Source organism: Miniopterus schreibersii (assembly GCF_964146895.1).
Source record: "Miniopterus schreibersii genome assembly, chromosome: 1".
NCBI lineage: Eukaryota > Metazoa > Chordata > Mammalia > Chiroptera > Miniopteridae > Miniopterus > Miniopterus schreibersii.
In genome coordinates this window covers 176,445,843-176,472,704 of record NC_138101.1, presented here as the reverse complement: position 1 = coordinate 176,472,704, position 26,862 = coordinate 176,445,843, and the positions used below count along the sequence as shown (strand labels likewise).

Here is a 26,862-nt window from a genome sequence, read left to right as displayed (position 1 = left end):
CCTTGAACAAAAAAGACAAGGTTCTTGTCCTCATAAAAAATATATCCTAGTAGGAGTACTTAGCTAATAAACCAAATAACCACATTAACATATAAATCACTTGATGAGTCACTTTCTCTCTTTTAAGACAGAATTTTATGTCTAAGGAAGGATGTTAACAAATATGGCCTAAGAAGTTGTTCCAGGGCAAGGAAGTCACACATATATATCCTACACTAATCTGCTTAATGGATTTAAAATAATATACCTTCCTTCAGGAGAGACTTGGACAGTTGCTCATAGACTACTAATTCTAAATAAGCTAACAAAAATAAAAAGTAGGACAGAGCTCTAAACAGAAAGTCATGGGAGTTTGTTAGCACAATTGCTAACAAAAACACAACCAACCTAAGGTTATGACCAATCCAGAGTGATCTGACAAAACCCAATAGTTGGAAATGAAGTACTGCTCTGCAGTTGGTTTTGCAGACAGAAAAAAAAAAAAAAAAAAAAGCTGCAGTCCTTAAAATTTCTCAACCTCTTGATCTATTACTGAGTTTCTTGTTCACTAATCCAAGGGTGAGCTGAGCAAACTACTAAAATCTTAAATATTTCAAGAGCTATGGGACACTATATTTTTAAAATTGGTGCCCTTCTTTCTATCACCACAGCCCCACACAGCCAACATCATCTCACTTGGATTATTGAAATAGATCTCTCTGCCAGTAGTCCGGACCTCCTCCAACTTATCCTGACCCCCCTTACAGTAGTAAGAGATATCTCCTGAAAATAATTCTCATCAAGTCACTGCATGATACTTGAAGAACGTCCTGGTTTCCAGGAAAAAGTCTCGTCTTTTTAACATCATATCTATGATTCTTATATTTTCTAGCTCCCTTTTACTAACCATTTCTCTCATTAGTCAATCCTATTTCCACCCAGTCTCATTCCTTTTCCCACCCCAAATATATCTTTATTGATTTCAGAGAGAGGAAGTGGGGGGAGAGAGAAACATCAATGATGAGTCATTGATTGGCTGCCTTCTGCACGCCTCCAACTGGGGATCAAGCCTGCAACCTGGGCATGTGCCCTGACCAGGAATGGAATCTTGATCTCCCGGATCCTAGATAGATGCTCAATGGCTGAGCCATGCCTGGCCAGGCCCAGTCCCATTCCTCAATCAATCAATCAATCAATCAATCGATCTCAATTTCCCTCCCTCCCTTCCACCTAGCAAGACTATACTGCTTTCAAGTTTTTAAAGCTTTCTTGCCTCCAGTCTTTGAAAATACCCTTCCTTCTGCCTGGAATATTTCTTTTTACCCTCCTCTCTCTACCCCATCCTTATCTCAGTCTCAGTCATCTTCTCAGCTTCCCCTTAATTTCTGGGGTGGGATGATAGATTATTATTTTTATGTTTATTTTGAAGCTGTATTATTAGATGCAATAAATTTAGAAATGTATTTTCCTGATGAACTGATCCGTTTAAATATATGAAATGTCCCTACTAATATCTAGTAATCCTTTTTACCCTAATTTTTTCTGATATCAATAGAGCCACACCAGCTATCTTCCACTGTAATTTTTTTCTAATCTTTTGCTTTCAATTAGCTGTGTTCTTATATTTAGAGTGTGCTGCTTATAAGTATCATACAATTCATTGTTTATTTAAATCCAGAATGACAATTTTTAGAGTCATCAATTTTTTTTGTTATTTAATTTCTTTCTCTTCTATTAGTTTGTTAGTTACACAATCTTTTATTATTATTTTAGAGATTACAACATGCATTCTTGACTTATCACAGTCTACCATAATTTGGTATTTTTATCACTTCCCAGACAATATAAGAAATTTATAACATGTTAACTCTACTAATTCCTCTCTGCTTTTTGTGCTATAATATACCACAAATTCTATATACATTTTAAGTATTATATATCTCTTTTCTACATATATTATACAGATGATATATATACTTTATATTAACATTTAATATGTATTTATACATATTTTAAACGTCACAAGGCATTATATTTTATACAATCAGCACTCATTTATATTTACCTACATATTAACCCTTTCCTCTTTTCTTTTTGCCCTTCAGTCCTTTCTGCATTTCCATGCTTCCATAATCTTTCTGCCTAAAAAACTCACTTGAGTATAGGTCTGTTCAGTTTTGTTTAACTAAAAATGTCTTTATCTTAATTTTTGAAGGAAATTTTTGTTGGATACACAGTTCCACACAGGCAGTTATTTTCTTTCAGCACTTTACAAATGCCATCCCAGTGTTTTCTGAGTTCCATCATTTCTGTTTAAATCATTTCTGATAGTTTTACTGCTGGTCCTTTGAAGGTAATGTGTTTTTCAGGTAAGATTTTCTCTTTGTCCTTGCTTTCAGTAGTTTTGTTATAATTACTTAAGTATGGTTTCTTGTTATTTATCCTTCTTGAGATGAGCAGTGCTCCTTGAATTTCTGACTTGATGTCTTTTACTGGTTTTGGAAAAGTCTCTACCAGTATCTCCTATATACTGCTTCTGCTTACTCTCTTTTCCTTCTGGGGCTCCAGTTACACATATGTTAGACCTTTTACCATATCCCATATGTCTTTTATGCCTTTTTTCACCCTTTTTCTAAAAATTTCACTTAATTCTTATGAGTAGATTCTAGTTTTCTAATGAAATTCCTAATTTTGTCATTTCTTTTTATTAAACACATTAATTACAGTGTTTTAAAGTCCATCATATTTAGGGCTTTCCTATCTTGTTTTCCTTTCCTAGTTTTTAGTCATTTGGGCTGGTAATTTTAAAAATTGAGGTAAAAAAATTTGAAGAGGCTCTGGATGATGATATATTCCTCCAGAAAGGGTTTAATATCTTCTGGCAGTCAGTTAAGGTAAACTAAGATTACCTTGGTCCAGTCAGAGATTGAGACAATTTGAAGGAAAGTTCAGTCTTTGTGAAGGCTGGTTTATTTCCGGCTTGTCCTTATTCCTAGAGCACAGCCCTTGAAGGGTTTAAACTGAAACCGGAGATAATTTGCCAAGGCCCCTAACTCTATGCAGGCTCTGAACTCCTAAGACTGTGAAAAATTCTGTTCATTTCCTTAGTTTCTTAGCTACTCTTTTATGGTTGGCTTCTTGACCTCCTGTGCCATTACACCTCCCCTCTCCCCCCACTTAGGAATTAGTAAATGCCTTGAAGAAAAATGTGGTGAAGAATTCAGTTTTAATTCTCTGCAGTTCACTTTTTTCTGATATCTTTTCATTTTCTTCTTCTTTCAACAATTTAAATGTAGCTTTTATAGTTGTTCTTGGTGGGGGGATTGATCCAAATAAGCCACTCCATCACAGCAAGAGCAGAAATATCCAGACCTTTCTTAAGAGCTCTTATAATACTATGACCCTCAGACCCCACACATTTAGGTTATACTGCAACTGCCTGATAACGGATATGCACCCTTTATTGGAACACAGAGTCTGTGAGAACAGGAACCCTGTACATTATATCTATAATGAAACCCTAGTGAATAGCACATGCCTTTCATTCATTTGTTAGTTCTACAAATATTTTTGAGTGCAATTATATAAGGAATTCTCTATATGCTAGTATTTAATGGTGAACAAGGGAGACGTGGTCACTGACACAAAGATGTTCTGTTATATTTTACTGAGGAAGACAGCGTACAGTAAGGAAACCAACAAATAAAACAATTAATATAAAGTATGGTACATGCAATAAAGGAAGTGAGAAGGTGCTGGGATAGAGAATCATGGGGTGGGGTGGAGAGTAAAAAAGGCCATTTTAAAAGAGGAGGTTAGGACGAAAAGGATTCAGCCATGTGAAGTGTGCAGGAAAGAGAAGTCCGGGCAGAGGGAAGTACATACGAAGTTTCTTAAGCAGTAAAGAGTGTGCCTAGGACTGTAAAGACAGTGGAAGGTGGTGAATGACTACAAAAGAGGCATAAGGTGAGTATGGAGAGACAGGAAGTGGTCATATCTGCATGGTCTTAAAGGCAATGAGGCAGAGATTGGAAAGCACACATGCTCATTACATATTTGCTAAATAAATAAAAGAACTTAATTTTTCTTGAAAAAAATCCCCTTTTTAATTGGTAAAAATGCCCTTTGTGATTCTTTTTGAACATGATGGAAAGTTTCATGCTTCTTGTGACAGAGGGAAAGCTTGTAACAGATACAGCAATAAAGACTGAGATTCATCATTGTTCATAACTTTTTGTAAACCTATAGAAGCTGCAAGGATCTTAGTCTGATATTCTGAAAGCTAGAGTTAGACAGGAAGAAGAAAAATGAATGAATGAACAAAGAAACTAGATATTTCCCTCAACCCAGGTAAGAACGTCAGAAAAAGTGTAAAAGACTGTGAATTGGGCAAAAAAGATTACTGGATGTCCAGTGTAGCAAAACTGTCTGGATTTTTTGTGCCTTCGTTGTCTTTGAGCTATTTTACAAAAATTAAGCTGTAGAAAACTGATAGTGAACATGATTATTGTCCTTAGAAATGTAAATTAGTTACGTCCATGGAGATATAACTGATTATTCGCCTGCAGATATAAAAGTTTTTTTTTCCTCTTTTTTTTAAAAAAGTATATCTTTATTGATTTCAGAGAGAGGAAGGGAGAAGGAGGGACAGAGAAAATGTCAATAACGAGAGAGTCGTTACTGATTGGCTGTCTGTACATCCCCAGCCTGGGGATCGAGCTGCAACCCTGCATGTACCCTGACTGGGAATCGAACAGTGATCTCCTGGATCCTAGGTCGATGCTCAACCACTGAGCCATGCCTGGTTGGGCTGCAGATATAAAAGTTTTGTGTCTATTAGCAAATTTATTTCAGCATTCCTGACTATCCTGTTCTCTGAATTTTCCTTTAAACCAGTTGTAATATCTTATTGGTTACTTCATTAACTGATAAATTAAATAAAACCTTGACATTTGTTCATTTTATATATTGATGAAGTTTATGATTTTGTTTAAAAATTATGCTTTAATAATTCTGGAGGGTCCACCGAGATGCCCCCATTGATTTACCTGACAGAGCGAGGTAAATCTAATTACCAAAGAAGTGCATAGCTTAAACCTGGGCATATCTTTCCTTGGTTTCTGGAGTGAACACCAAGCAGTAATAAAACTTGAACTCTGCTAACTTTTGGTTTCTCTAATTTTGTCCCTCTATTGATTTTAGTTCTACTTTTGTTCCTGTGCATGGTCAATAAGGCATTCCCCCTTGTGGCAGCAATGACTGGAAAATTGGTTTGTGGTCTGACCAGTTGGTGATTCCTTTAAATGGGAGATAGAAATCAATTCTCTGTTAGGTAAGAGAAGACAGATACTCTGACTTATTAGTTTTTCTTGTTTATTTGTCTTACTGTCATTTTAAGCCAAAATCAATCAAGGAATCTGTGACCTCTAGGAAGAAAAACAGTTCTTTATTTGAGAATGATGTCTTTTTGCTTCTGTGTTTACTCTTGACCTGCAGTTGAGGTTTTAGGGCCGAAGCTATATGTTCTTTATGTGTCTGTGATCCTAGAAGGCATTTATCTCATTTTGTAAGTGTGAAATTTGTTCTTATTTCTGGAGGGTATTCATAAATTATGTCTGTGAAACTACCACGTAGATTGGGCCTTCCTTGGGGTAAGCTGTGGATTAAGGGTAACCCCCACCCAGACCCTCTCAATCTGAGTCTGAATGTGATGGAATTGTTGAAGGGGCAACACAAGAGCACCTTACCCCAACTCTCTGGTTTCGGCAGGATCTGGGTAGAAAAGCCCTGATCTCAGGGCCACAATAAAGTTTGCTTTGTCAAGGGAGAAAGTATAAATATCAGAACAGTTAAATTGTCTTTTAAAGGTGCTCTATTGTTCTGACTGACCTAGAGAGACAAGTGCTTATATATAATAGGTATCCCTAAAATTTTCAGATAATAAGGATATTTAACGTATAATTTAGTGCTACACTAACAAGTATTCTTCTTATAATTTTAAGAATCAAAATTCACATAGTTAAGGTAAATCTTTGGGAAAGAGATTAATTATTTTGGTTAGTAAGAAAACCCAGCCATGTTCTATTATTTATCAGTGTTGAGTATAATTAGGCAAAGATATTTTATTTTGCTTGGGTTATTTTCCCTAAACTCATATAGGTTTATTCATCAAATGAGCTAACACTATTCCTACAAAAATATTTAAGATTGTGAAAAATGTAAAACTGGGTTCAACAAAATCAAATCTTTATTCTAACAAATTTTAAAAAATTATTTTATTATGTAAGGTTTAGGTATACAGCATAATTTAACATCTGCATACACTATATAGTGATTACCACCACGAGTCTAGTTACCATGTATCACCATATAATTGACCCTTGACCCATTTTGCCCACACCCCAACTTACTTCCCTTCTAGTAACCACCAATCTGTTCTCTGTATCTATGAGTTTGTTTTGTATTATTTTGTTGGTTCACTTGTTTTGCTTCTTTTAGATTCCATGTATTAGTGAAATTATACAGTTGCTGTATAACTCTAAATTTGCAAAACAAATTCAAGAAGGCCTATCTGGTTAATTAACACTCTTGCTACTAAATAATCAGGGCAAGCCTCTGAGATGAGCCTTTTTGGTGATCAGTAATTATCTTTGTGATTATTTTGATCATATGAGGTAAGGGAGACAATATTAGAAAAAATTAAGAGGCTCTTAAATAGGCCGGAAAAAAAAAATTTACTGGGTGTCCAGTCTAAGTGTATCCTTCTTGGTTATCTGTACCATTCATTGTTTTTGAGCTATTTTACAATTCTGCAGGTTGTAGAAAATTTATAGTAATGCATATAATTCTTTAGTTTTCAGGGCAAAAAGCAGATTCTATTTACCTGAAACTTTTAGTGTTTTATAAAAACTCTTTGAAAAAAGTCTGTGTGAAGCAGGGGGAGATAGACATGGGAAGAGATTTTGAGGGAAGCAACTATAAAAGAGTCATTTTTCTTTGGCTGAGAAGAAGATAGAGGTCTGTGGATACCAAAAGCATTAGGGGTCCCTTTATAAAGAAAACTAATAGGCTTTACTATACTGGCTCTGTTTACTTGTAAGCAAATCCCTAGGATAAATGACATCTTTGTTAGTTATAAGCTTGTTGCTTCTTCAGAAGTATTAGGAAAGATAAACTTTAGGTCTGACAAATAGGTATTGTCCTACAATTAACTTAATTAGTAACAAAGATATGTTATACATGACACACTCCCTGGGAATAACAAATTTAATATTTAAGTACTCAGCTTCAGGATTGCTCTTGTGATACTTAGAACACCAAAGGCAGTTTGATGATTAAAAAAACAGACATGCTGCAAATTATTTCTTATAGATCTATAATGCAGACTTCAGCCCTAGCCTTTGTGATCTCAGGAAGTCTGCAGCAATTTGCTCTGCCCAGGACTAAAAACTTCTAGGAGACTTGAGGGAAGATTAACCTAGCAAACTGTCTGCTATAAGGAGAATACCCATCTTCACTTTAAGAGCTTTACTCTTGGATGTCATTTGAGATAACAGTCTTGGACTGAGATTCTTTCTTTTTCTTCTATGGTTTTGGCATCTAAAGTGCTATTCTTAAACATTCTAAAACTAAAGTTGTCAATGAAGGCAGGCATTTTCTGTTCAGGCTATTGAATTCTGACATTTATGCTCAGAGCCAATAGAGTTCACTGTCCAAAAAGTCAGGTTATGAATTTAGGCAGTTTTATAGCTAGCAAGTGCAGGGACCAAGAATAATCATATATGTAAGATATAGCTAAAAATCAAGTTCTTGAAAAAAAATGTGAATTTTAGTAAAAGCTGCTATTATTACAGTATTTTTATAATTTTCAGTTCAGTCATTAATATGAGATTAAAAAAACAGAAACATGAAAAGGGACTATAGGCTGGTACAACATCTCGTGATCTAAAATGTTATCATGCCGAAACATAAGGTTGGTCATTGCAGTAAAGAATATTTCACTTTTATAACATTATTCAGTGGACCCAATAATCATCATGGACCAACACATTTCATTAAGATATATAAACTTAATGATACTGAGGTATTCAAACTATAATTTTATAGGACTAAGCATATGCTCTATGCAAATATACTTAGTTTTATAAAATCCTACATATGTATTTATATCTATGTTTGTATTTTATTTTCATCATTATTATGATTATAATTATTTGTTGAGGGGAAATACCTAATCTTCTCTTTCTTCCCTGTGGGGAACTAAGGGTTCTTTACCCAGTTTGAAATATGTGGTGGAGGTGGTCATCTTTAGTTTAAATTTAAGTAGAAGGAAGGATCTTGGAGTTTTAACTTAGGGGTAAATATTATATATAAAGGAAGTCCTAAAGTACTAACGTTGAGTGAGCAAAAGCCAGAAATCCCCAAGGGGAGATCAAAACCATGATGGAAGTTGTGGGATTTTCCATGCTACTCCTGAGCTAAACTCTGATCTACGCTGCATCCCTTTTAGAATGCCCAGAAGTTTCTGAAGCCCCATGGATATTCAGCTTTGTGGAGGTCTGGTTATGTACCAGATATTTACCAGATCATAATTAATCAACTGTATGCAAGGATAACACAGTGGATAAATTTCCACGAGCTCCATTTTTTCATACCTTTTCCCCCATGGATACACCCCCTGATGTGATGATGACATCAGCACGACTGATACCCTCATTCAAGGCATTGAGTAAGTCATCTGGGCTGGAAAAAAATAAAGACAAATACATTAACACACAAGGAAAATGATTTAGATACAGTGCCCACTTAAAACTAAACCACGTCATTTACTGAGTAGGAATTAACTTGATTGAGTACAGCACTATATTCTGTATGAAGTAGGAATCAAAATGGTCTCTGCCCAACAGGTGCATAACTCTTACTGAGGAGAAAAAGTAGTGAGTACGGAAGTCGTGGCTACTGGTACTTTCACAGGGTTTTTTCTTCTTCTTTTCTCTATCTAACAAGGCAACACAATAAGGGGAAACAATGAAGTGTTGCTAGGCTTTCTAACCATCCCAGTTTGTCTAGGAATATCCTAGATTTTGTATTGAAAGTCCTATGTCCTGGGAAACCCCAGGCAAACCAGGACAGTTGTTCACCCTAAGTATTGGAAAGATCACACAAGACTCTTTAAAGGGTCCATGACTTAAGTTAGGTCTTGAGAAATGAGCTGGATTTTTATAGGTGGAAAGGAATAGGAAAGAGGATCAGCCTGTGATGAAGCCTGTATTGTTTCTAGATCAGTGGGGAGAAGAAATTGTCTAGAGTGAAGGACCTGACTTGAAATGACAGGGCTAGATAGGGTAAGACAAGATTCTGGAGGGCCCTCAAGCTCAAGAATTTGGACTTCATCTAATGGGGAAAGGGCGTGAGTGGTTTACGAAAAATAAGAGGAGCCAGTAAGTGTTTCATGGGAAAAGAAAGGAAAGAGAAAAAAAGACCAAGCAAAGCAGAGACCATATGAAACATTGTGAGAGGGTAAAGGGACAGGATGAATATTAGGGACTGAAACTAGGCAGATTCCTGAGAGTCAACTAAATAGAAAAGTGCACCAGCTCCTCTGACTGCACAGGTCAAAGGCCTCGGAAGAAGAGATGGAGTGAAGTCAAGGGTCTTATCTTCTGGATGTCAGAGGGTTGCAAAGGCCTAACTTGAGATTCATCAGGTGAGAAAAAGACAAAATGCCAGCTATCGGGACTTATGGAGAGACAGGAAAGCAGAGAGTAAGAACTGTTTAGTAACTATTTTTAATCTGTAAAAGCGACTGGGCAATGTGCACAGCACTTGCATTTCTCTTCAAATGATGGAATACAGAAAAGGAGCCTTTTGAGGAATATTTGTCCAGAATACACTCTTGTTTTCTGAAAACTTCTTACCCTGTAAGGAAGGGGTGTGTGTGTTTCCCTTCCTCCCCCTTGGACATCTAGCATGCACGGAGTAATCCTAGCTTCTGATTTTCTAGTTCTTGCTTTTAGTCCCTCTTGAAGCCTATTTTTGCTCTTGGGTTCCATGAGATAAGGCTACATCTTCCCATTAATCCCTTCTTAGCTTAAGCTAGCTTAAGTAAGTTTTTGTTAACTTGCTGTCAAATGATGGCTCAGTGAGATGGCATATGCTCTCCCAAATATTTCCTGGTAGTGAAGTTTATTTGAGTAGGAAGAAGAGGAGGAAAAGGAGAAAAAAAATAGTAACTAGGGCATAATTTCACTCTTTATGCAGTGGTGACAGAAGTAAGGAGAGGAACTTGAGATTTACCCAAGAGGCTGCCTATGAACAGGCTTTACAAGAGATAAGCTGGTTGGGAGGTGGCACAGCATAGAGGTTGAGTATGAACTCTGGAGTCAGGCTGCCCAGGTTAAATCCTGGTGTTACTACTTGCTAGATGTAGAACCTTGGACAAGTAGAATAACATCAACATACTCTGAGAAAGAAGGCCTGCCGCCACCAAATCCTATATCCAGTCAGACAGCATCCACCCATCAGGACAGAAGAATGATATTTGTGAAAATTCAGAAATTCAGATAATAAATCATTAAGTAATGTTCTTAAAAATGGGTCAGATCAGAGATCTCAAGATAGGGGAAAAGAAGAAGAAACGCCAGTGAAACACACATTTATATAACTATATAGCTAAATCTAAATATATAATGATCAAATAAACTGAGGAACTGTAATATATGTATTATATGCGGGCTGCCCCAGAAGTTGTAGAGACGTACCACAAAAGAAAACTCAATAAAAGTCTAGAATTAAGAGCACGATTGCAATACTACCTAAAAGTTGAGGAATGGGAGCAGATGCGGGAAATAAAAGTATTCTAAAGGTCTCCCTGGTGTAGGGGGTGCATCGAAGGAATGGGAATGGCTTTAGGAGGGATATAGTTGGCATCTTTTCAAAATATAATAGTAGAGAAATGTATATTTGATTATGAGTATCAGAAATTGGAAGGAAAGCATGAGGATAATAGTGAAGAAAAAACAAAGCTGTATAAATAGTAAACATAAAGTTTAACATAAATATAAAGGAAAAGAAAACATCAAGGGATGTTTTTATAGCAAACTTCATGGTAAAGCAAAATGAACTTTAAGCAGGATCAGGGTTATGGTAACTTAAGGCAGGTGCAAGATTGATAATTTTTTTCCTTTAGCTTAAATTCCATTTGAGTGTGATTTACAAGGGATATACTTAAAGATGAAAGACTGAAAGTGAGGGTAGGGCAAAAAGATACCAGGAGGCAAATGTAAATAAACAAAAAAGTAGGAATGGCATATTAATGTCAAAGTGGGATTTCAAGTAAAAGATCTAAAAAGGATACAGAAAAGCAACAAATTGTAATAAAAGTCAAATTTATAATGATGATACAACAATATATGACTGTGTCACAAGACAGGGTCTCATTTTATCTAAGCTTCTTGATTGCCCCTCCAGATCCCTGCACATTGTAGGAACTCAGTAAATGAACTGAACGAACCCTGGCCTCTATGCCATCTCTCCACAGTAGATTTGGGAATGAATAGTGAGCAGTTATTACAACTATAATGCTATTACGGGCAATGACATTATGGATGGAAGAGAAGATACTATTTAACATTTATATAATCATAAAATAGTACTTTCTTTGAAAGGTTGTCATGTATAATAGGGAGTCAGTTTATTTGCTGTTGCACCAGAAGGCTGAATTAGGACTAATGGATGGAAGAAACAGAGATAAAGACTGGCTCAGTGAAATGGAAAAACATTCTTATCATAACAGCCATCCAACAGTAAAATGTGCTGCCTCGTGAGGCAAATACGATGTTTCTCACTAGAAGCATCAAACAAAAACAGGATGGCTAGTTAGAAATTTTCTAGAATGACTCCAATGGTGAAAGATTTGACTAGCTAACATCAGATGTGCCTTTCAATTCTAATATGCTGTGATTCTATGGAAATAATGAAATTTATATTAATACAGTGACTATTTTCTCCTCACACACAGACTGGAGCAGAGAGGGAGAAACTGACTCGAGCACTGCAATATAATAATCACCTTGTAGATTGTACTTTTCTCCCTCTCACTTTTTGAACTTCAAGAACATTCAACTATTTGACTTGTGTTAAAAAAAAATAACAGCATTTTTTTCTTTGCAAAGCTATGACATTCACCTTCAACCTGGGAGATGGTTACTGATAATAGTAACAACAGTCTCCCTAGCGTTCTAACTTAATTAGATGCCAAAGATTAAACTTAAAAAGGCAGATAAAAGAGAAAGTAGAAGTATAACTCAAAATAAAGCTATCAGAGAATGAATGTGGCTTTCTCAAAACTCTATGTATGAATCAGTTTCTCTGAAGGAAGAATACATTAATGGTATCTTTTGACTATTATTTCTTTTCAGATTTCACTGGGCTTTGGGGACTTACTTTTAGTTCAGGCTTTTTTGCTTTTTAAAATTTGTGTCTGTCTTAAATTACCATAATCCTGATTCTGGTTTTTTTTTCCTTCCCTTTACCATGAAGTCTACTATAAAATTCAAAACCAAGACAGCGCTTTTACCCACGTTTAGATTTTATGGATTTCAGAGCATTCAGAATGCAAATGCAGTTTTATTTTAAAATATTTAATATAAACACACAGATGGACAACAGCTGCTAATTAGTTTTCTGTTTCATCTGTTACGCCAACTGTGAGCTATAGCATTTTAAGATGAGTGAAGATGATAGTGGGTGAGAGAAAAAATTCTGGGATTGGAGATTAAGGCATAATGGCAGTTTATCATACCAAGATAACAACAACAAAAATAGCTCAGGACCTACCCTAATTTCTTCAGAGGTCAAGGATAAATTTCTCAACTACAAATATGTCCTACTTTCTAGTTCATGTGTGGAATCAAACTATCTACTGCACATAGCCGTCAGTTAGTCCTTCAGTCCCACTGGGTGGTTAGGCACCATGGAGTCATACAAAGACAGAAGAAAACATGGTCTCTGCCCTCAAGTTTGTAAGATAGTGTAGAAAACATATGGCAGAAATTTAGGAAAATGAGTGAAATCAACAATGAAATTTATATCATTGATTGAATTCAAATATATTAATTAAAATTAAAGTAAAAATGTATATAAGGAGAAATGATATAAATATTGAATGGGACATGATCATTAAAACTGGTTTGGGATAATTAGAAAGGCTTTTTGGAAAATATTACTTCTTATGGGGGTCAGTAAGAAAACAACTTCTAAAGTATAGTAAAAAATAGAGGTTATTCTTAGAAGAATCAGCAACATCAACTCTTAAGGATTAAGAAAGTCTACTGTAATAGCCACTAAAAAATTCTGTCACCGAGAGTGGGAATAATCTTTTGTTATTAAGCACATGCTTGTTAAAGTAGAAAGAATATTTTTGGTTAACCAATAGAAAATCAGAGATCTCTGCTGATAAGGGATCAGGAAAAAAATTATTATGTTGACCCAAAAGTTAATACTTTGCATTTTGAACAGAAAAGGGAAGTAGGCAGTTTATAAAGATGACAAGAACCAATTAAATTCAGATCAAATTCTCCCCGAAAATTAGAAATTTCCACTTTTAGAACATTAGGTAAGCACTAGGAAGTTAGCATATGTTTCATTCACAAATTGGAAGGTGTAAGGCACTGGGCTTTGCCCAAGTAATCACTGTACTGTTAAGTCTATTTGGATAATTCCTGCTAAGTGTGCCAGTTTTATAAAAATCCAATTTGCTATCTCAGTGCTTATTCCCCTTCTGTTCATGCTTTACTGTGAAGAGGCAGCTTCACAAATTGGCAGCAGCAGAAAGAGGCAAATTAAATCCAAAACACCATCTATGGTGGAGCCAAGTAAGCCCAGCATGACTGGAATGGGACAGGCTTCTGTGATGGCAACTTTCCAGAATGGGGAACCCTTTTCTTAATTACAGGAATTCCCCAGCCCTTTAGGCCTGGAAAGGCTAGAAGGTTCAAGTCAACAGTTTGGAAGATGTATTACCAAGCTATTTTATAGCTGAGGTAGAAATATAAACAGCTCAATAGTTAAATCAGTTTTAGGAATAATATAAATTCAATTAATGCTAAACTTCATTAAAAAAGATTTTCCAGCCATTTGTAAATCTGGGTCATTTGTAAGTTGAATGAATGTAGGTCTGACTATCAAATTATCATATACTCACATTATATGCACTCCTTCTCTCTCTTTCCTTTCCCCCCATAGAAGGTACTATGAACTGGATATAATAAGTTGTCCAAAGGTAATAAATGCTGCAAAAGCAGCCCAAGTTGTGGGAGGAAAGGTAGAGACTGTAAAAGAAAAGGGGCTTTTCCTTTTATGGAAGGTGGAGTTGTCTATTTTACAGTGAATAGGAAGCAGTATTTAGATATCCGGCAAGTAAACCTGAACTACTGTACTAAGCCTTCCTGCCATTTTCCCCACTCCCGTATCACCTAAAGATCTCAATTTTGCAACTCAGTTCCTTTTAATTTATTTACACACAGTCAATATTTATTTAAAAATTTAAATGAAATTTCCCTCTCTGGCTCTTGAAATGTTCACAGCTACTGTTTACTTAGGAGCTTTATGTATTAAAATGAATATATCTATTTAGCTTATTGACCTTAATATTAAAGAATTGTGGGTGCTAACCCCAGTTAAAAGGGCAGCATGCCCAGCCGGGCATGGCTCAGTGGTTGAGCGTCGACCTAGGATCCAGGAGATCGGGGTTCGATTCCCGGTCAGGGCACACGCCAGGGTTGCGGGCTGCAGCCGATCAATGACTCTCTCATCATTGATGTTTCTATCTCTGTCTCTTCCTCTCCCTTCCTCTCTCTGAAATCAATAAAGATATATTAAAAAAAAAGAAAAAAAAGAAAAAAAAAAAGGGCAGCATGGCAGAGCAAAAGAGAAAGGACCCTGGAGTTAGACAGGTATGGTTTGGACTTCTTACTCTGCCTTTTACAAGTTGCATGACTCTCAACAGGCTATTTAATTTTTTTTAGCTTCAGTATTATTATCTACAAAATGTGGGTAAAAGACACTTATATGGCTCTGTTGTTTCATGAAGCTTAAATAAGAGACGCAAGTAAAAGAATGTAGTATAGTGTTATACAGGGGTAGGCAAAAGTAGGCTTATAGTTGTTTGTCTGGAAAAATATATAATACAAGAATAAATAATAATACAAGATAAACTGTTTTGCCCACCCCTGTGACAAAGTAGGTTTACAGTTGTAATATAAATAATACAATAATTAATAAATAATAATATGAGAATAAACTGTAAGCCTACTTTTGCCAACCCCCTATATATAGTAGGTACTTGGTAAAGATTAGTAAAAACTGACATATTTGGAGTGAGGAGGCTGAAGAAAATGGATGTGGATTGGGTAAGGAGGAAAGAGAGGAGTGGAACAGAATTGGAAACTTCTTTGTAATTCTTACTAATAACTGTTTTATTAATCTCTATAGTAACAAAGACTAGTACAATGCCTGGCATAGCATGACCCTTCATAAGTTTGTTGAGTTATAGTATGCTTGCCCATATATAATAAAATCTCAATTTTGCCACAGGTATGTACTTGGCACTTTAAGAAAGATCATATTGGTAGCAGAATAGAGGGTGAGTTAGAGGGGAACAAGATTGAGAGAAAGAGGCTAGTCTCATATGTCTAGACAAAAAAATAAAGGGAGCCCCAAACTAAGCCAGGATGGTAAGGATGATTATATGAGAATGTAGAAATGCTGAGGAGGGAAATATCTATAGCCCTTAAATATAGCGGTGAGTTTAAGAGAAGAGCTATGATAACTTCCATTCAGATTTGCTTTGGGTTGGGTGACTGTGTGGATCATGGTCACAGTCACTGAGATAGAAGAACTAAAGGAAATGGAACAAGATGGTAGTGGGGAGGGGCAGTGAGACAAGTGGGGATGATTGATTTAGTTTTGGATATGTTGAGTTTGCAATGCCTACTGAATTTAAAGATGCACCTAGTAAGCAGGTGGATCTAGGCATGGAACTCAAGACAGATAAAATCTGTGATCCATTAGCATAAGAAATTAGAAAGACAGAAAGCCAAGAGTGAACCATGGGGACACCTGCATTTAGGGAATGAGCATAGGAAGAGGAGCGACAAAAACCAAGAAAGGATAAACTACAAATGAAGCATGAAGAAGTGGAAATGGTATATTGCTAAAGAGGGATGCATTATTGTGGTTTATAGACCTACTAGCTGGGGTTTGTAGGCATTTTATTTGTATGTACAGACACATACCATTTCCACAAGGTTTTGTAATCCAGATGAAGATTAATCAACATTGACATTCTTCTGTTCTACATAATAGCCTACGCAATGTCTTTTGATTTAATCTTTATTTTCTTAAATTGTTGACTCTATTACAGATGTCCTCCATTCCCCCCACCCCCATTTGCCTCCCTCCACTCTGCCCTTGCTCTTCACCACACTACTGTCTGTGTCCATTGGTTATGCATATATGTATATGAGTTCTTTAGTTGATCTCTTCCCCCTCTTCCAACCCTTTCCCCCTCTGAGATCTGTCAGTCTGTTCCATTTATCCATGCCTCTGGTCAGTTTATTTTGTTCTTTAGATTCCACATATAAGTGAGATTATGTGATACTTGTCTTTTGCTGACTGGCTTATTTTGCTTAGCATAATAATCTCCGGGTCTATCCATGCTGTCGCAAAGGGTAAGAGTTCCTACTTTTTCACAGCCAGTATTCCATTGGGTAAATGTCCCAAAGCTGTTTTATCCACTCACCTACTGATGGGCACTTGGGCTGTTTCCAGATCTTGGCTATTGTAAATAATGCTGCTATGAACATAGGGGTGCATATATTCTTTCTGATTGGTGTTTCGGGATTCTTAGGATATATATACTGAGAAGTGGGATAGCTGGGTCAAAGGCAGTTCCATTTTGAATTTTCTGAGCAAACTCCATACTATGTTTTCCACAATGGCTGCACCAGTCTGCATTCCCACCAACAGTGCACTAGGGTTCCCTTTTCTCCACATCCTTGCTAGTACTTGTTTGATTTTTTGATAGTTGCCATTCTTACTGGTGTAAGGTAATACCTCATTGTAGTTTTTATTTGCATCTCTCTGATGATTAGTGACCTTGAGCATTTTTTCATATGTCTATTGCCCATCTGTATGTCCTCTTTGGAGAAGTGTCTATTCAGGTCCTTTGCCCATTTTTTTTTTTTTTTTTTTTAAAATAGGATTGTTTGTCTTCCTGGTGTTGAGTTGAATAAGTTCTTCATATATTTTGGAGATTAACTCTTATCTGACGAATTGTTTGCAAATATGTTCTCCCATATGGTGGATTCCCTTTTCGTTTTGTTGACTGTTTCTTTTGCTGTACAGAAGCTTTTTAGTCTGATGTAGTCCCATTTGTTTATTTTTCTTGGTTTCCTTTTCCCTTGGAGACATTAAATATATTGCTCTGAGAGATGTCTGAGATTTTACGACCTGTGTTTTCTTCTAGGATTTTTATGGTTTTGTAACTTACGTTTAAGTCTTTTATCCATTTTGAGTTTATTCTTGTGTATAGTGTAAATTGGTTGTCTAGTTGCATTTTTTTGCACGTCGCTAACCTCTTGATTTTAAATTCTACTTCCAAATCTGAGTTCTGGCACTTTCTAAAACACTTTTATTACTAGGCTGTAATTTCTAGTACACTTCTAATACATGTAATTTCAAGGGCAAGATTTATGTCTGTTTCAGCTTTGTATCTTCAATAGCCTTTGGCTTAAAATTCATAATAGATGCATGATGAAACTTACTATATCCTAGTTACTTCCTGTGATCCACGGAACAGCAGCTTGGTATCCTTGGGAACTTGTTAGAAATGCAAAGTCTGAGCTCACACCATATTTTTGCATAAGAATAAACATTTTTAATAAGATCTCCAGGTGATATGAATAGGTATAAAATCAATACTTCCTGACTGACTGACCAATGAATAAACAAATTGTATTGCTTTTACTTCTAGTACATCTCCAACTTTAGCCCACGTGATACACCTTGGTCAAGTTATCTTTCTAAACTAATCATTTGCTATGTCAATTCTGCTTTAAAAAGCTCCAGATTTAACTAGATTGGGTAGTTCTGCCTGGATAACAAAGCCTTTCAAAATTTCTACCAAATTTACCTCCATTATCCTCCTTATCTGAACCTCTTGTTCTAATCAGTCTGGCTTTACTTGAGTGGCTGTTTATTTCTAGTTTTCTATTTTTGTTGTTTCCATGTTTCTTACTCAACACACTCTTTCTAACTATATAAATCCTATTCATCCTTCATGTTCTAGCTAAAATAGCATCTTTATAAAACTGACCACTCAAGCTCATAGTGATGCTTCTTTTCTGATACATTTATATTTATTATTAGCAGAGAATTGTGGATTGTTATTTTCATGAAACTTTGATTCCATTCATACCTCTGCCACTAACTTGTATAATGCTGGCCAAGTTCACTGAACATCTTTGGGTTTCAAAATTTCTTTTTAAAGAAAACAGTAGGAAACCCAACAGTACTGTGTTCCACAGTGTGAGAAAATATATCTCAAGGAATGTATTTTAATGTACACATAATATTTAAAAATGAATGCCTTTAAAATATAGTTGTTAACTATCAAGTATGTGAAACATCCCTCCTATAATCTTCCCTGTACCCTCTTTTTTAAATAAAATGTACAATAAGCAAAGGCAAAATTCATTCCAATTCAATCCAAATACGTTACACAGCCTTACTCTACAATTTTAACACTTATTGTTAAAATTAGAGTAGGTGATAGAATAAGAGTTGAGAAATAGAATCGTAGAATTTCAAAACCAGACCTTTTTTTAAATACAAGAATAGAGTTCTTACTCCCTACTTTTATCTGTATTTTCTGAGTAAGGGTTCTGTGCTGGCTGACATTCTTGAGCTATTTCTTTCTCTGCTTTAAATGCAGGGTAGTTTCTCTCATGACCCTTCTTGTTTCCCTGGAGAAGTTCAGGTAGAGGCTTCTGTATAACAACATTTACTTTCTTTAGTAAATGGTTACATAGGAAAGAGAAGAATGAAGAGGGACACAACCTTCACAGAATATCAACAGACTGCAGATTAAATGTACCTGTTTCGTTTGCTAAACTCCCAGCACAGATTTCCATTAGAACAGTTATAAATTCTTTCCTCCCACATTACACCTCTGCATTCTCAACCATTTACTTTGGGCCTTTTCAACATAATACTTTAGACTGAGAAAGTCTAGATTTGCATCAATCGTATTTTTAAAAAAATGCTCTCAGTTTTATGTAGGTATTTCAATTCGAGAAAACGATATTTAATGAAGATTTGTATATTCTTAGAATTGCCTATATCTTGCTAATAGTTTTGTTGTTCTTTATATGCTGTTTTCAAGATACATCTGGAGTTATATGTAATACAAATATTAATTATTAAGAAATGTGTACCACAAATTAAGTGTGGGATCCAGACAATTAAATATTAGCCTCTAAATATTAGACAATTAAATATATGAACATTTCAATGGTGTTTTCGCCTTTATAGTAAGTTAAGGGCAGCATATGAAGTCTATCAAGTAACATTTTTTTGTATACAAAAGTACCAAAATAAGAAAATAAAATGGACAGAATTGTAGTCTAGAACAATGAAGGTTAAAATGACCCAACAAAAGCTCCTTATACTATTTCTTAGAGCTCATTAATGCACTTGGAGACAGGGCCAGAGCCAATGGCAAGTAGGAAACAAAACCTAAACAACCTGGTGAATTTGTTCTATACAGTTTCAGGCCTGCTCTGTGTTTCTGGAACTCTTGTAGTGTCCTATCTTTTCTCAGATACTAACTTTTATCTTTTTAAAAGATGCAGTCTGTATCAGAATAATTTTTAGCTGCTTGAAGTTTCTATGGAAGGACAGGTTACTTGGTTAGGTTGAAATGCAAATAAGTACCCCCTACTCCCTTTTTTTTCAGTGGGTTCTTTCTATTCCCTAGGACTAGGGAGCCTGGATCAGGGTGATATTAGGTAACCCGTGGCACTGGCTTCACCAGCATGGGTTTTCTGGGGGCTGGTCATTTAGCTATGGATTTCTCTAGAACTCAACATCCAGGCAAAGACAAGTGGTGAAGAATCTAAAAAGAATGACATTTGAAAATATGTTTAACAGCCTCTACTCTAATGTTCTCAGAGAAAGAAAGAAAATCAGGAGGAAAGAAGAGACCTTCAAAAGGTTAGATGACATAAAAGCTACTGCTTCTCAGGTTACTGGCAAGATGCTGTGTCTAAGGTTTGATGTGTTGTGTCTAGTCTGAGCCTAAGCTGGCGTTTGTAGGTGTGAGAGCATACCTTGTGAAATGGTAGGGCAGAGCCTCTCTAAAAGCACAATCCATTCCTGAGAAAGCACTCATCTTAAGGGACAAAGGATCAAGGTATAATGAGCTTTACTCAGTGACAAGGTGGTAATGAGAGAGAAGGACGATTATGGGCGACAGATACATCCTGGTATCCACCACTCAGAACTGTCTCCACCAGGCTGATGTTTCAGAATTACTAAAAGGAGGCACACTTCTGGTGAACTGGAAATAGTGCCTGGTGAAAGATGGCTGAGTAGTGGTGTTGCATGGTAGTGGGATGCTCAGAAAGACCAGCAGATTTGCTTTTGATCACATGTAAGATACGGTTGGAGATTCACAGAAATACTTGGGGAATTTAGCAGAGGACTGAGTTAATTTAGTAAATATGCTGTTAGAGATGGTCAATTATAGTCAATGTGCCTCCCTTTGAACTTAACAAGTGGGTGAAGCCTGGAGAAACTCAGGTTACAGAAGTGTACAAAAATAAATATAGAGGCCATAGAAAACAATTGTACTTAAACTTCAAAGTATCAGTTAGTGCTAATTTTGACACTCTATTTTACTCTTCTCGCCCATGTCTTCCCTGTGTTTCTTGAAAAAAGTAAGTGTGAATAGGAATAAGACACTATCACCATTAGTTCCACTAGGATAAAGACAACACTATCAAAAAAGATCCCTCTAAATGTTATATACCCATAGGAGGCAAAATGTTTCTCCTGTTGTAACAGGCATTCCAGGAAAATGTCTGTCCCTAATGAACACAGATATCTCCATAATTCTTAGGATTCTGAAGAACAAAATAAGTGAAAATTATGGTATTTAATTTTTGTCTCTTTAGCAATGATCCCACCTAGTTAGTACTCCCAAAATTCATATTTGTACAACAACAACTTAAAAATAAAATCCAATACTTACTTGTCTCCCACAATTCCCAAGTTGATTGTGGGGTAACCATGTTCCTGAATTGTGGCTAAGAGGGTTGAGCGATTGCTGTCTCGAATCTTTCCTGGTAAGAGGTCATCTTCAGGATTTAGCAGCTACAAAGCCAAAAACACCACCACAAATTATTCTCTTAGGATAAGGTTCCCTATTGTTGATGGAAAAAAATAGATCTAGTAAACAGAGTTTAGTATATCTAGCACCTATGACAGTATTTGGCATGTAGGAAATATATGCTCAAAGGACCTTTGAATAAATATTGGAAGTATAGGAGGGTGAGAAAACAGTTCTGCAGAAATTTAAATGGTGACTGAACAGCAGGCCAAATATTACACCAGCTTTCCCTACAATTTGACAATAGTGCTCTGGAAATGCTGGCCTTCCCAATGGTTGCCTAGTGGGCAAACTAAAGAAAACAACTTTGATTTTAACTACCAATATTATTTTCCAACTCATCTTTCACTGAGAATGTCTGAGGTAGAGGCTGTGTGACATGATATTCTCAAGTCTGAAGAGAATGATCATTTATCTTTTCTTTCAAGTTTTTGATCTCTTTTCTGAAGTGGAATCAATAACAACTAAGAAGTTAAACTTATTTGAAGGTAAAGGAGGCAGATGTCTTGTCTCTTTATTAGGAAACTTAAATAAGTAATATTTAACTATACATACTTATAATTCCATGACTTTGAATTGAATCACCTTTTAGAGATTTATTATCTACTATTATACGTCTATAAAGAAAATTAAAATAAGCTTATTCTATGTTAGGATGGTACAATGAGGCAGTGTAGTATAGTAGAAAGAGCCTGGGATTCAGATAAGGTTCAAATTGAAGTTGCCCAAATATGTTATGCCTTAATTTTCCCATTTATAATATATAGGGGTGGGCAAAAGTAGGTTTACCATTATAATACAGATAAATAATACAATAATTAATAAAGGATAATACATGAAAAAACTGTCTCAGGTACTCACAACTGTAAACCTACTTTTGCCCACTTCTGTATAGTAATAACAACTACCTTATCATAGTAGTTAAGATTGAGATAATGAATACTTAGTTAATATAGATAGATATACAATAAACAAGATTAGCTTTTCTTTCTTTATTACATATGATATTGAAAGAGCACCTATTTCCCCCCTAATTGTTCTCATGTTGTTACTCCTAGATGCTCATACAGATGAAATTAGTATATAATGTGAACATGATTTAGATTTCTTAGAGTATAAAATACTTAACAGCAGGGTGTCCTTACATACACACATGCACAGACACAACATACAACTTTAATTTATATATTAAGATACACTTTGATTTTAGAAGTGTTATAAAAATAAAATATTTGAAGTGAGAAAATCTGGAATAATTATCTTAGAGGTTGAAGGCAAGCCTGCACATTTAGATGCTCAGGCTGTTAATATGGCCAATACCCAGGGCTTCATATCTCAGTTCTCCCAAACAATAACCTCCAGCCCCTTTAGTCTCCCTCCAGACTCATTAGCAAAACCATATGGCCAGACTTTGGCTTTATGCTGGAAAAGTTGTAGCTTTGTAACTAACCGTCCCCTTATAATATCTGGAGAAAATCTCTGATTATCTTATTTAGTGTCACCTGGAAGTCTTCCCTTCAGATACTGCACTAATTTAACTTAATCAGATGCCATGTGACATTGCAACCCACTTTCATCCTTAGTCACTGGCAGAGCTTGGAAAATTGCTATTGCAGTGCTAATATAGATTAATTTCCTGATCTTAATTAACACATGGTTATTGAAGTCACTATAATTTTATAAAGGCCAAAGCCTGCAGCTCTTCAACTCCATTAATCAGATAACTTGTTTCAGAAAGAAAAGTGTGTGGTTATATAATTTTTTTTCACAAAAGGGTACTGACCACCAACTAAGTAAGATTCGTCTGTTTTTAGGGTGTTTTCTTTGCCATTCATGCTCCTCTCTGTTATTTTGCTGTAAACAGTTCCAGAAATAACAGACCAATTAGAGAACATTAGAAAATCAGTTATTTGTCTGTAAAACTGACATAATGAAATAATAGCTAGTTAAATGAGGGGATAGGATTTACAGTGCATTTTAAGTATTTTTAATGAAAGCATACAGAATTTAATGGAAGATTATAAGGCTGAATATACTAGAATAAATTCACAATATTCTCCTTTAAAAGTAAATCTTATTTTCTGGTATCTTATACTTCTGGTGACCTCTGAAATGATATCTGAAACTTATTACAGTTAATACACAAAAGAAAAAATACAAAGTAGTTGCAGAGACATTGCACCAACCAGAAGGAACAACATTTCACCGAGAAGTTAAACTGGCATTTAAGAGCAAGGTTCCTGGCTTTGGGTTCAAGATGGTGAACTAGAGGGATCCTGAGCTCACTTTCTCGCATTAACACCAAAACTATAACTTTATATATAGAACAGCTATCTCTGAGAATGACCTGAAGACTAGAAGAACAGATTTTCTACAAGTATGGATAAAAAATAAAAAGCCACACTAAGATGAGTAGTTGAGGCAGAGACTCAGTCTAGTTATGACCCACCCTACCCCTTAGTCCCCATGCAGTGACTCACAAGTGGGAGGGATATCACAGCTGTGGAGGTCTCTCCCTGAAGAGTGAAGGGTCCAGACCCCAGCCTGGGGGTCCTGCACCAGGAAGAGGAGCCCCTATAATATCTGACTTTGAAAACCAGCAGGGCTTATGTCTAGGAGAGCCAAAGGGTTGTAGGAAACCACTGCTGCACTTTTTCTAAGTCCCAGCACAGAGGAAGCAGCTTGAAAAGCACCTGGATCATACGTGAAGGTGATAATTTTAGGGCATCTGCCGGAGGGACAGGGGACCTGTTGGAACTTTCTCCGGAGTCCAAAGTGCTGGTGGGCACCATTTGTTTCCCCTTTTCACTCTCCTTCCATCTACCTGGTCTGATACTGGCAGGTACCATTTCTGACACTCTCCACTAATCTTGCTAACACCATTTACCCTACCCTTGGTGTTTCCCTGAGGACTGACCCTGGATGGCAACCCTCCAAGTGGTCCTGGGTTACCCTGCCACACTTGATGGGCGGCCTCAGTCTGCACTAGCACACCAGCGGTGTGTCTGTAACAAGCTGAGGCTGGACCTTGCAGCCCTCCATGCCAGCATGCCTGCAACAGGTGCAGTCAGGCCTCACAAGCCAGCCAGGCCATAAACCAGCCTTTCCTGCCAGTTTGTTCATGGCAGTTGTGGCCCAACCACAATAGAAGACCGCACTAGTCCATACAGGGAACACCTCTGAAGCACCTAACTCTGGTGACAAGGGGGGATTCCACCACTGGGCCCCCCAGCATACCTTCTAAAGAGGGTACTTTTTCAAGACCATGAAACATAGCTGATCTACCTAATACATAGAAACAAACAGGCAAAATGAGGAGATAAAAGAGTATATTCCAAAGAAAAAAAACAAGGTAAAACCCCAGAAAAAGAACAAAACAAAATAGAGGTAAGCTGTCTGCTAGATTAAAAAGTTCAAAGTAATAATCATAAAGATGCTTATCAAACTCTGCAGACAAGTGGATAAGCTAAGTGAGTACTTCAACAAAGAGATAAATGTAAAAAAGAACCTATCAAGACTGAAGAATATAACAACTGAAGTGAAAAATACACTAGAGGGAATCAATAGATCAGAAAACACAGAAGAATGGATCAACATTCAGGGAGACAGGATAGTGGAAATCACCCAATCGGAAGATCAAAAATAAAAAAGAATTTAGCCTGGCCAGCATGGCTCAGTGGTTGAGTGTTGACCTATGAACCAGGAAGTCATGGTTTGATTCCCAGTCAGGGCACATGCCCGGGTTTCGGGCTCGATCCCCATTGGGGGGCATGCAGGAGGCAGCCGATCAATGACTCTCTCTCATCATTGATATTTCTCTCTCTCTGTCCCTCTCCTTTCCTTTCTCTGAAATCAATAAAAAAAATTAAAGAAAAAAAGAATTTAAAAGAATGAGGATAGCATAAGGGACCATAGGAGCATCATTAAGTGTATTAACATTTGCATCATAGGGGTCCCAGAAGGAGAAAAGAGAAAGGGATGGAAAATCTATTTGAAAAAAATAATGGCTGAAAATTTCCCTAACCTGGTGAAGGAAACAGACATCTAAGTCCAGGAAGTAGAGTCTTAAACAAGATGAACCCAAAGAGACCCACAACAAGACACAGCATAATTAAAATGTTAAAAGTTAAAGATAAAGAGAGAATCTTAAAAGCAGCAAGAGAAAAACAACTAGTTACATACAAGGTAATGGCCATAAGACTATCAGTTGATTTTTCAACAGAAACTTTGCAGGCCAGAAGTGAGTGGCATGATATATTCAGCACAACTAAAGGAAAAAAAATCTACAACCAAGAATACTCTACTCAGCAAGGTTATCATTTATAATTGAAGGAGAGATCAAGGGTTTTCCAGACAAGCAAAAGTTAATGGAGTTCATCACCACTATACTGGCATTATAAGAAATGTTCAAGGGAATTCTTTAAGTGGAAAAGAAAGGCCCAAACTAGAAATAAGAAAACACATGAAAGAAAAAAAAAATCTCACTAGTGAAGGCAACCATATAGTAAAGGTACATATTTATCAATAATTACTTTAATGTAAATGGACTAAATGCTCCATTCAAAAGACACAAAGTGGCTGAATGGATAAAAAAACAAGACCCTTATATATGCTGTCTACATGAGACTAATTTCAGATTGAAAGACACACACAGACAAAATAAAGGGATGGAAAAAGATATTGCATGCAAATGGAAATGAAAGCTGAGATAGTAATACCTTTACCAGACAAAATAGACTTTAAAACATAGGCTATAACAAGAAACAAAGTAGAACCAGCAATTCCACTTCTGGGCACTTATCCAAAAAAAATGAAACACTAATTTGAAAAGATATATGCATCCCTATGTTCATTGCAGCACTATTTACAGTAGCCATGATATGGAAGCAACCTGGGTGTCCACTGATAGATAAATGGATAAAGAGGAGGTGATACACACACACAGACACACAATGGAATATTACTCATCCATTATTAGAAAAATAATGAAATCTTGCCATTTGCAACAACATGGATGGACCTAGAGGGTATTATGGTGAGTGAAATAAGTCAGGGAAAAACAAATACTGTATCATTTTACTTTTTTGTGGAATCTAAAAATCTAAACAAATGAGAACTGGCTATCTTGCCTACAAACTCTTTCCATCTGAGAAATAAAACAGAAACACCAACTTGCAAAATTGTACTATTACTTACATAATAGATAAACTATATCAAACCATGAGATATAACTCAAACTATCTTAAGATCTTAAGTCAAACTCTTTTAACACAAGTTTGTTCAGACCTATATGCTCCAACATGAGACCATGGACAAATTAAGACCATGGTAACTCACATGGACTCATGTGCTCCAAAGAAAAGACTGATGGTTTTAGCAACTCGTTTATTTTACAAAATATGACCAGTCTTTACCTAGACTTTACTTACAAA

General features: G+C 36.2%; 1 protein-coding gene across 6 annotated transcripts in view; it reads right to left on the bottom strand.

Annotated features, from left to right (window-relative positions):
* The window catches only part of GPHN (gephyrin), a 352,065-nt gene that overhangs the window by 12,302 nt on the left and 312,901 nt on the right, over positions 1 to 26,862 (bottom strand). For all 6 annotated transcript variants that reach the window (XM_081136828.1, XM_081136829.1, XM_081136831.1 and 3 more), the window contains 2 exons: positions 21,293 to 21,414; positions 8,634 to 8,721 (listed from right to left, as the gene is read on the bottom strand). In XM_081136828.1, coding sequence (XP_080992954.1) covers positions 8,634 to 8,721; positions 21,293 to 21,414 — 210 coding nt within the window. The remainder of the gene's footprint in view (positions 1 to 8,633; positions 8,722 to 21,292; positions 21,415 to 26,862) is intronic.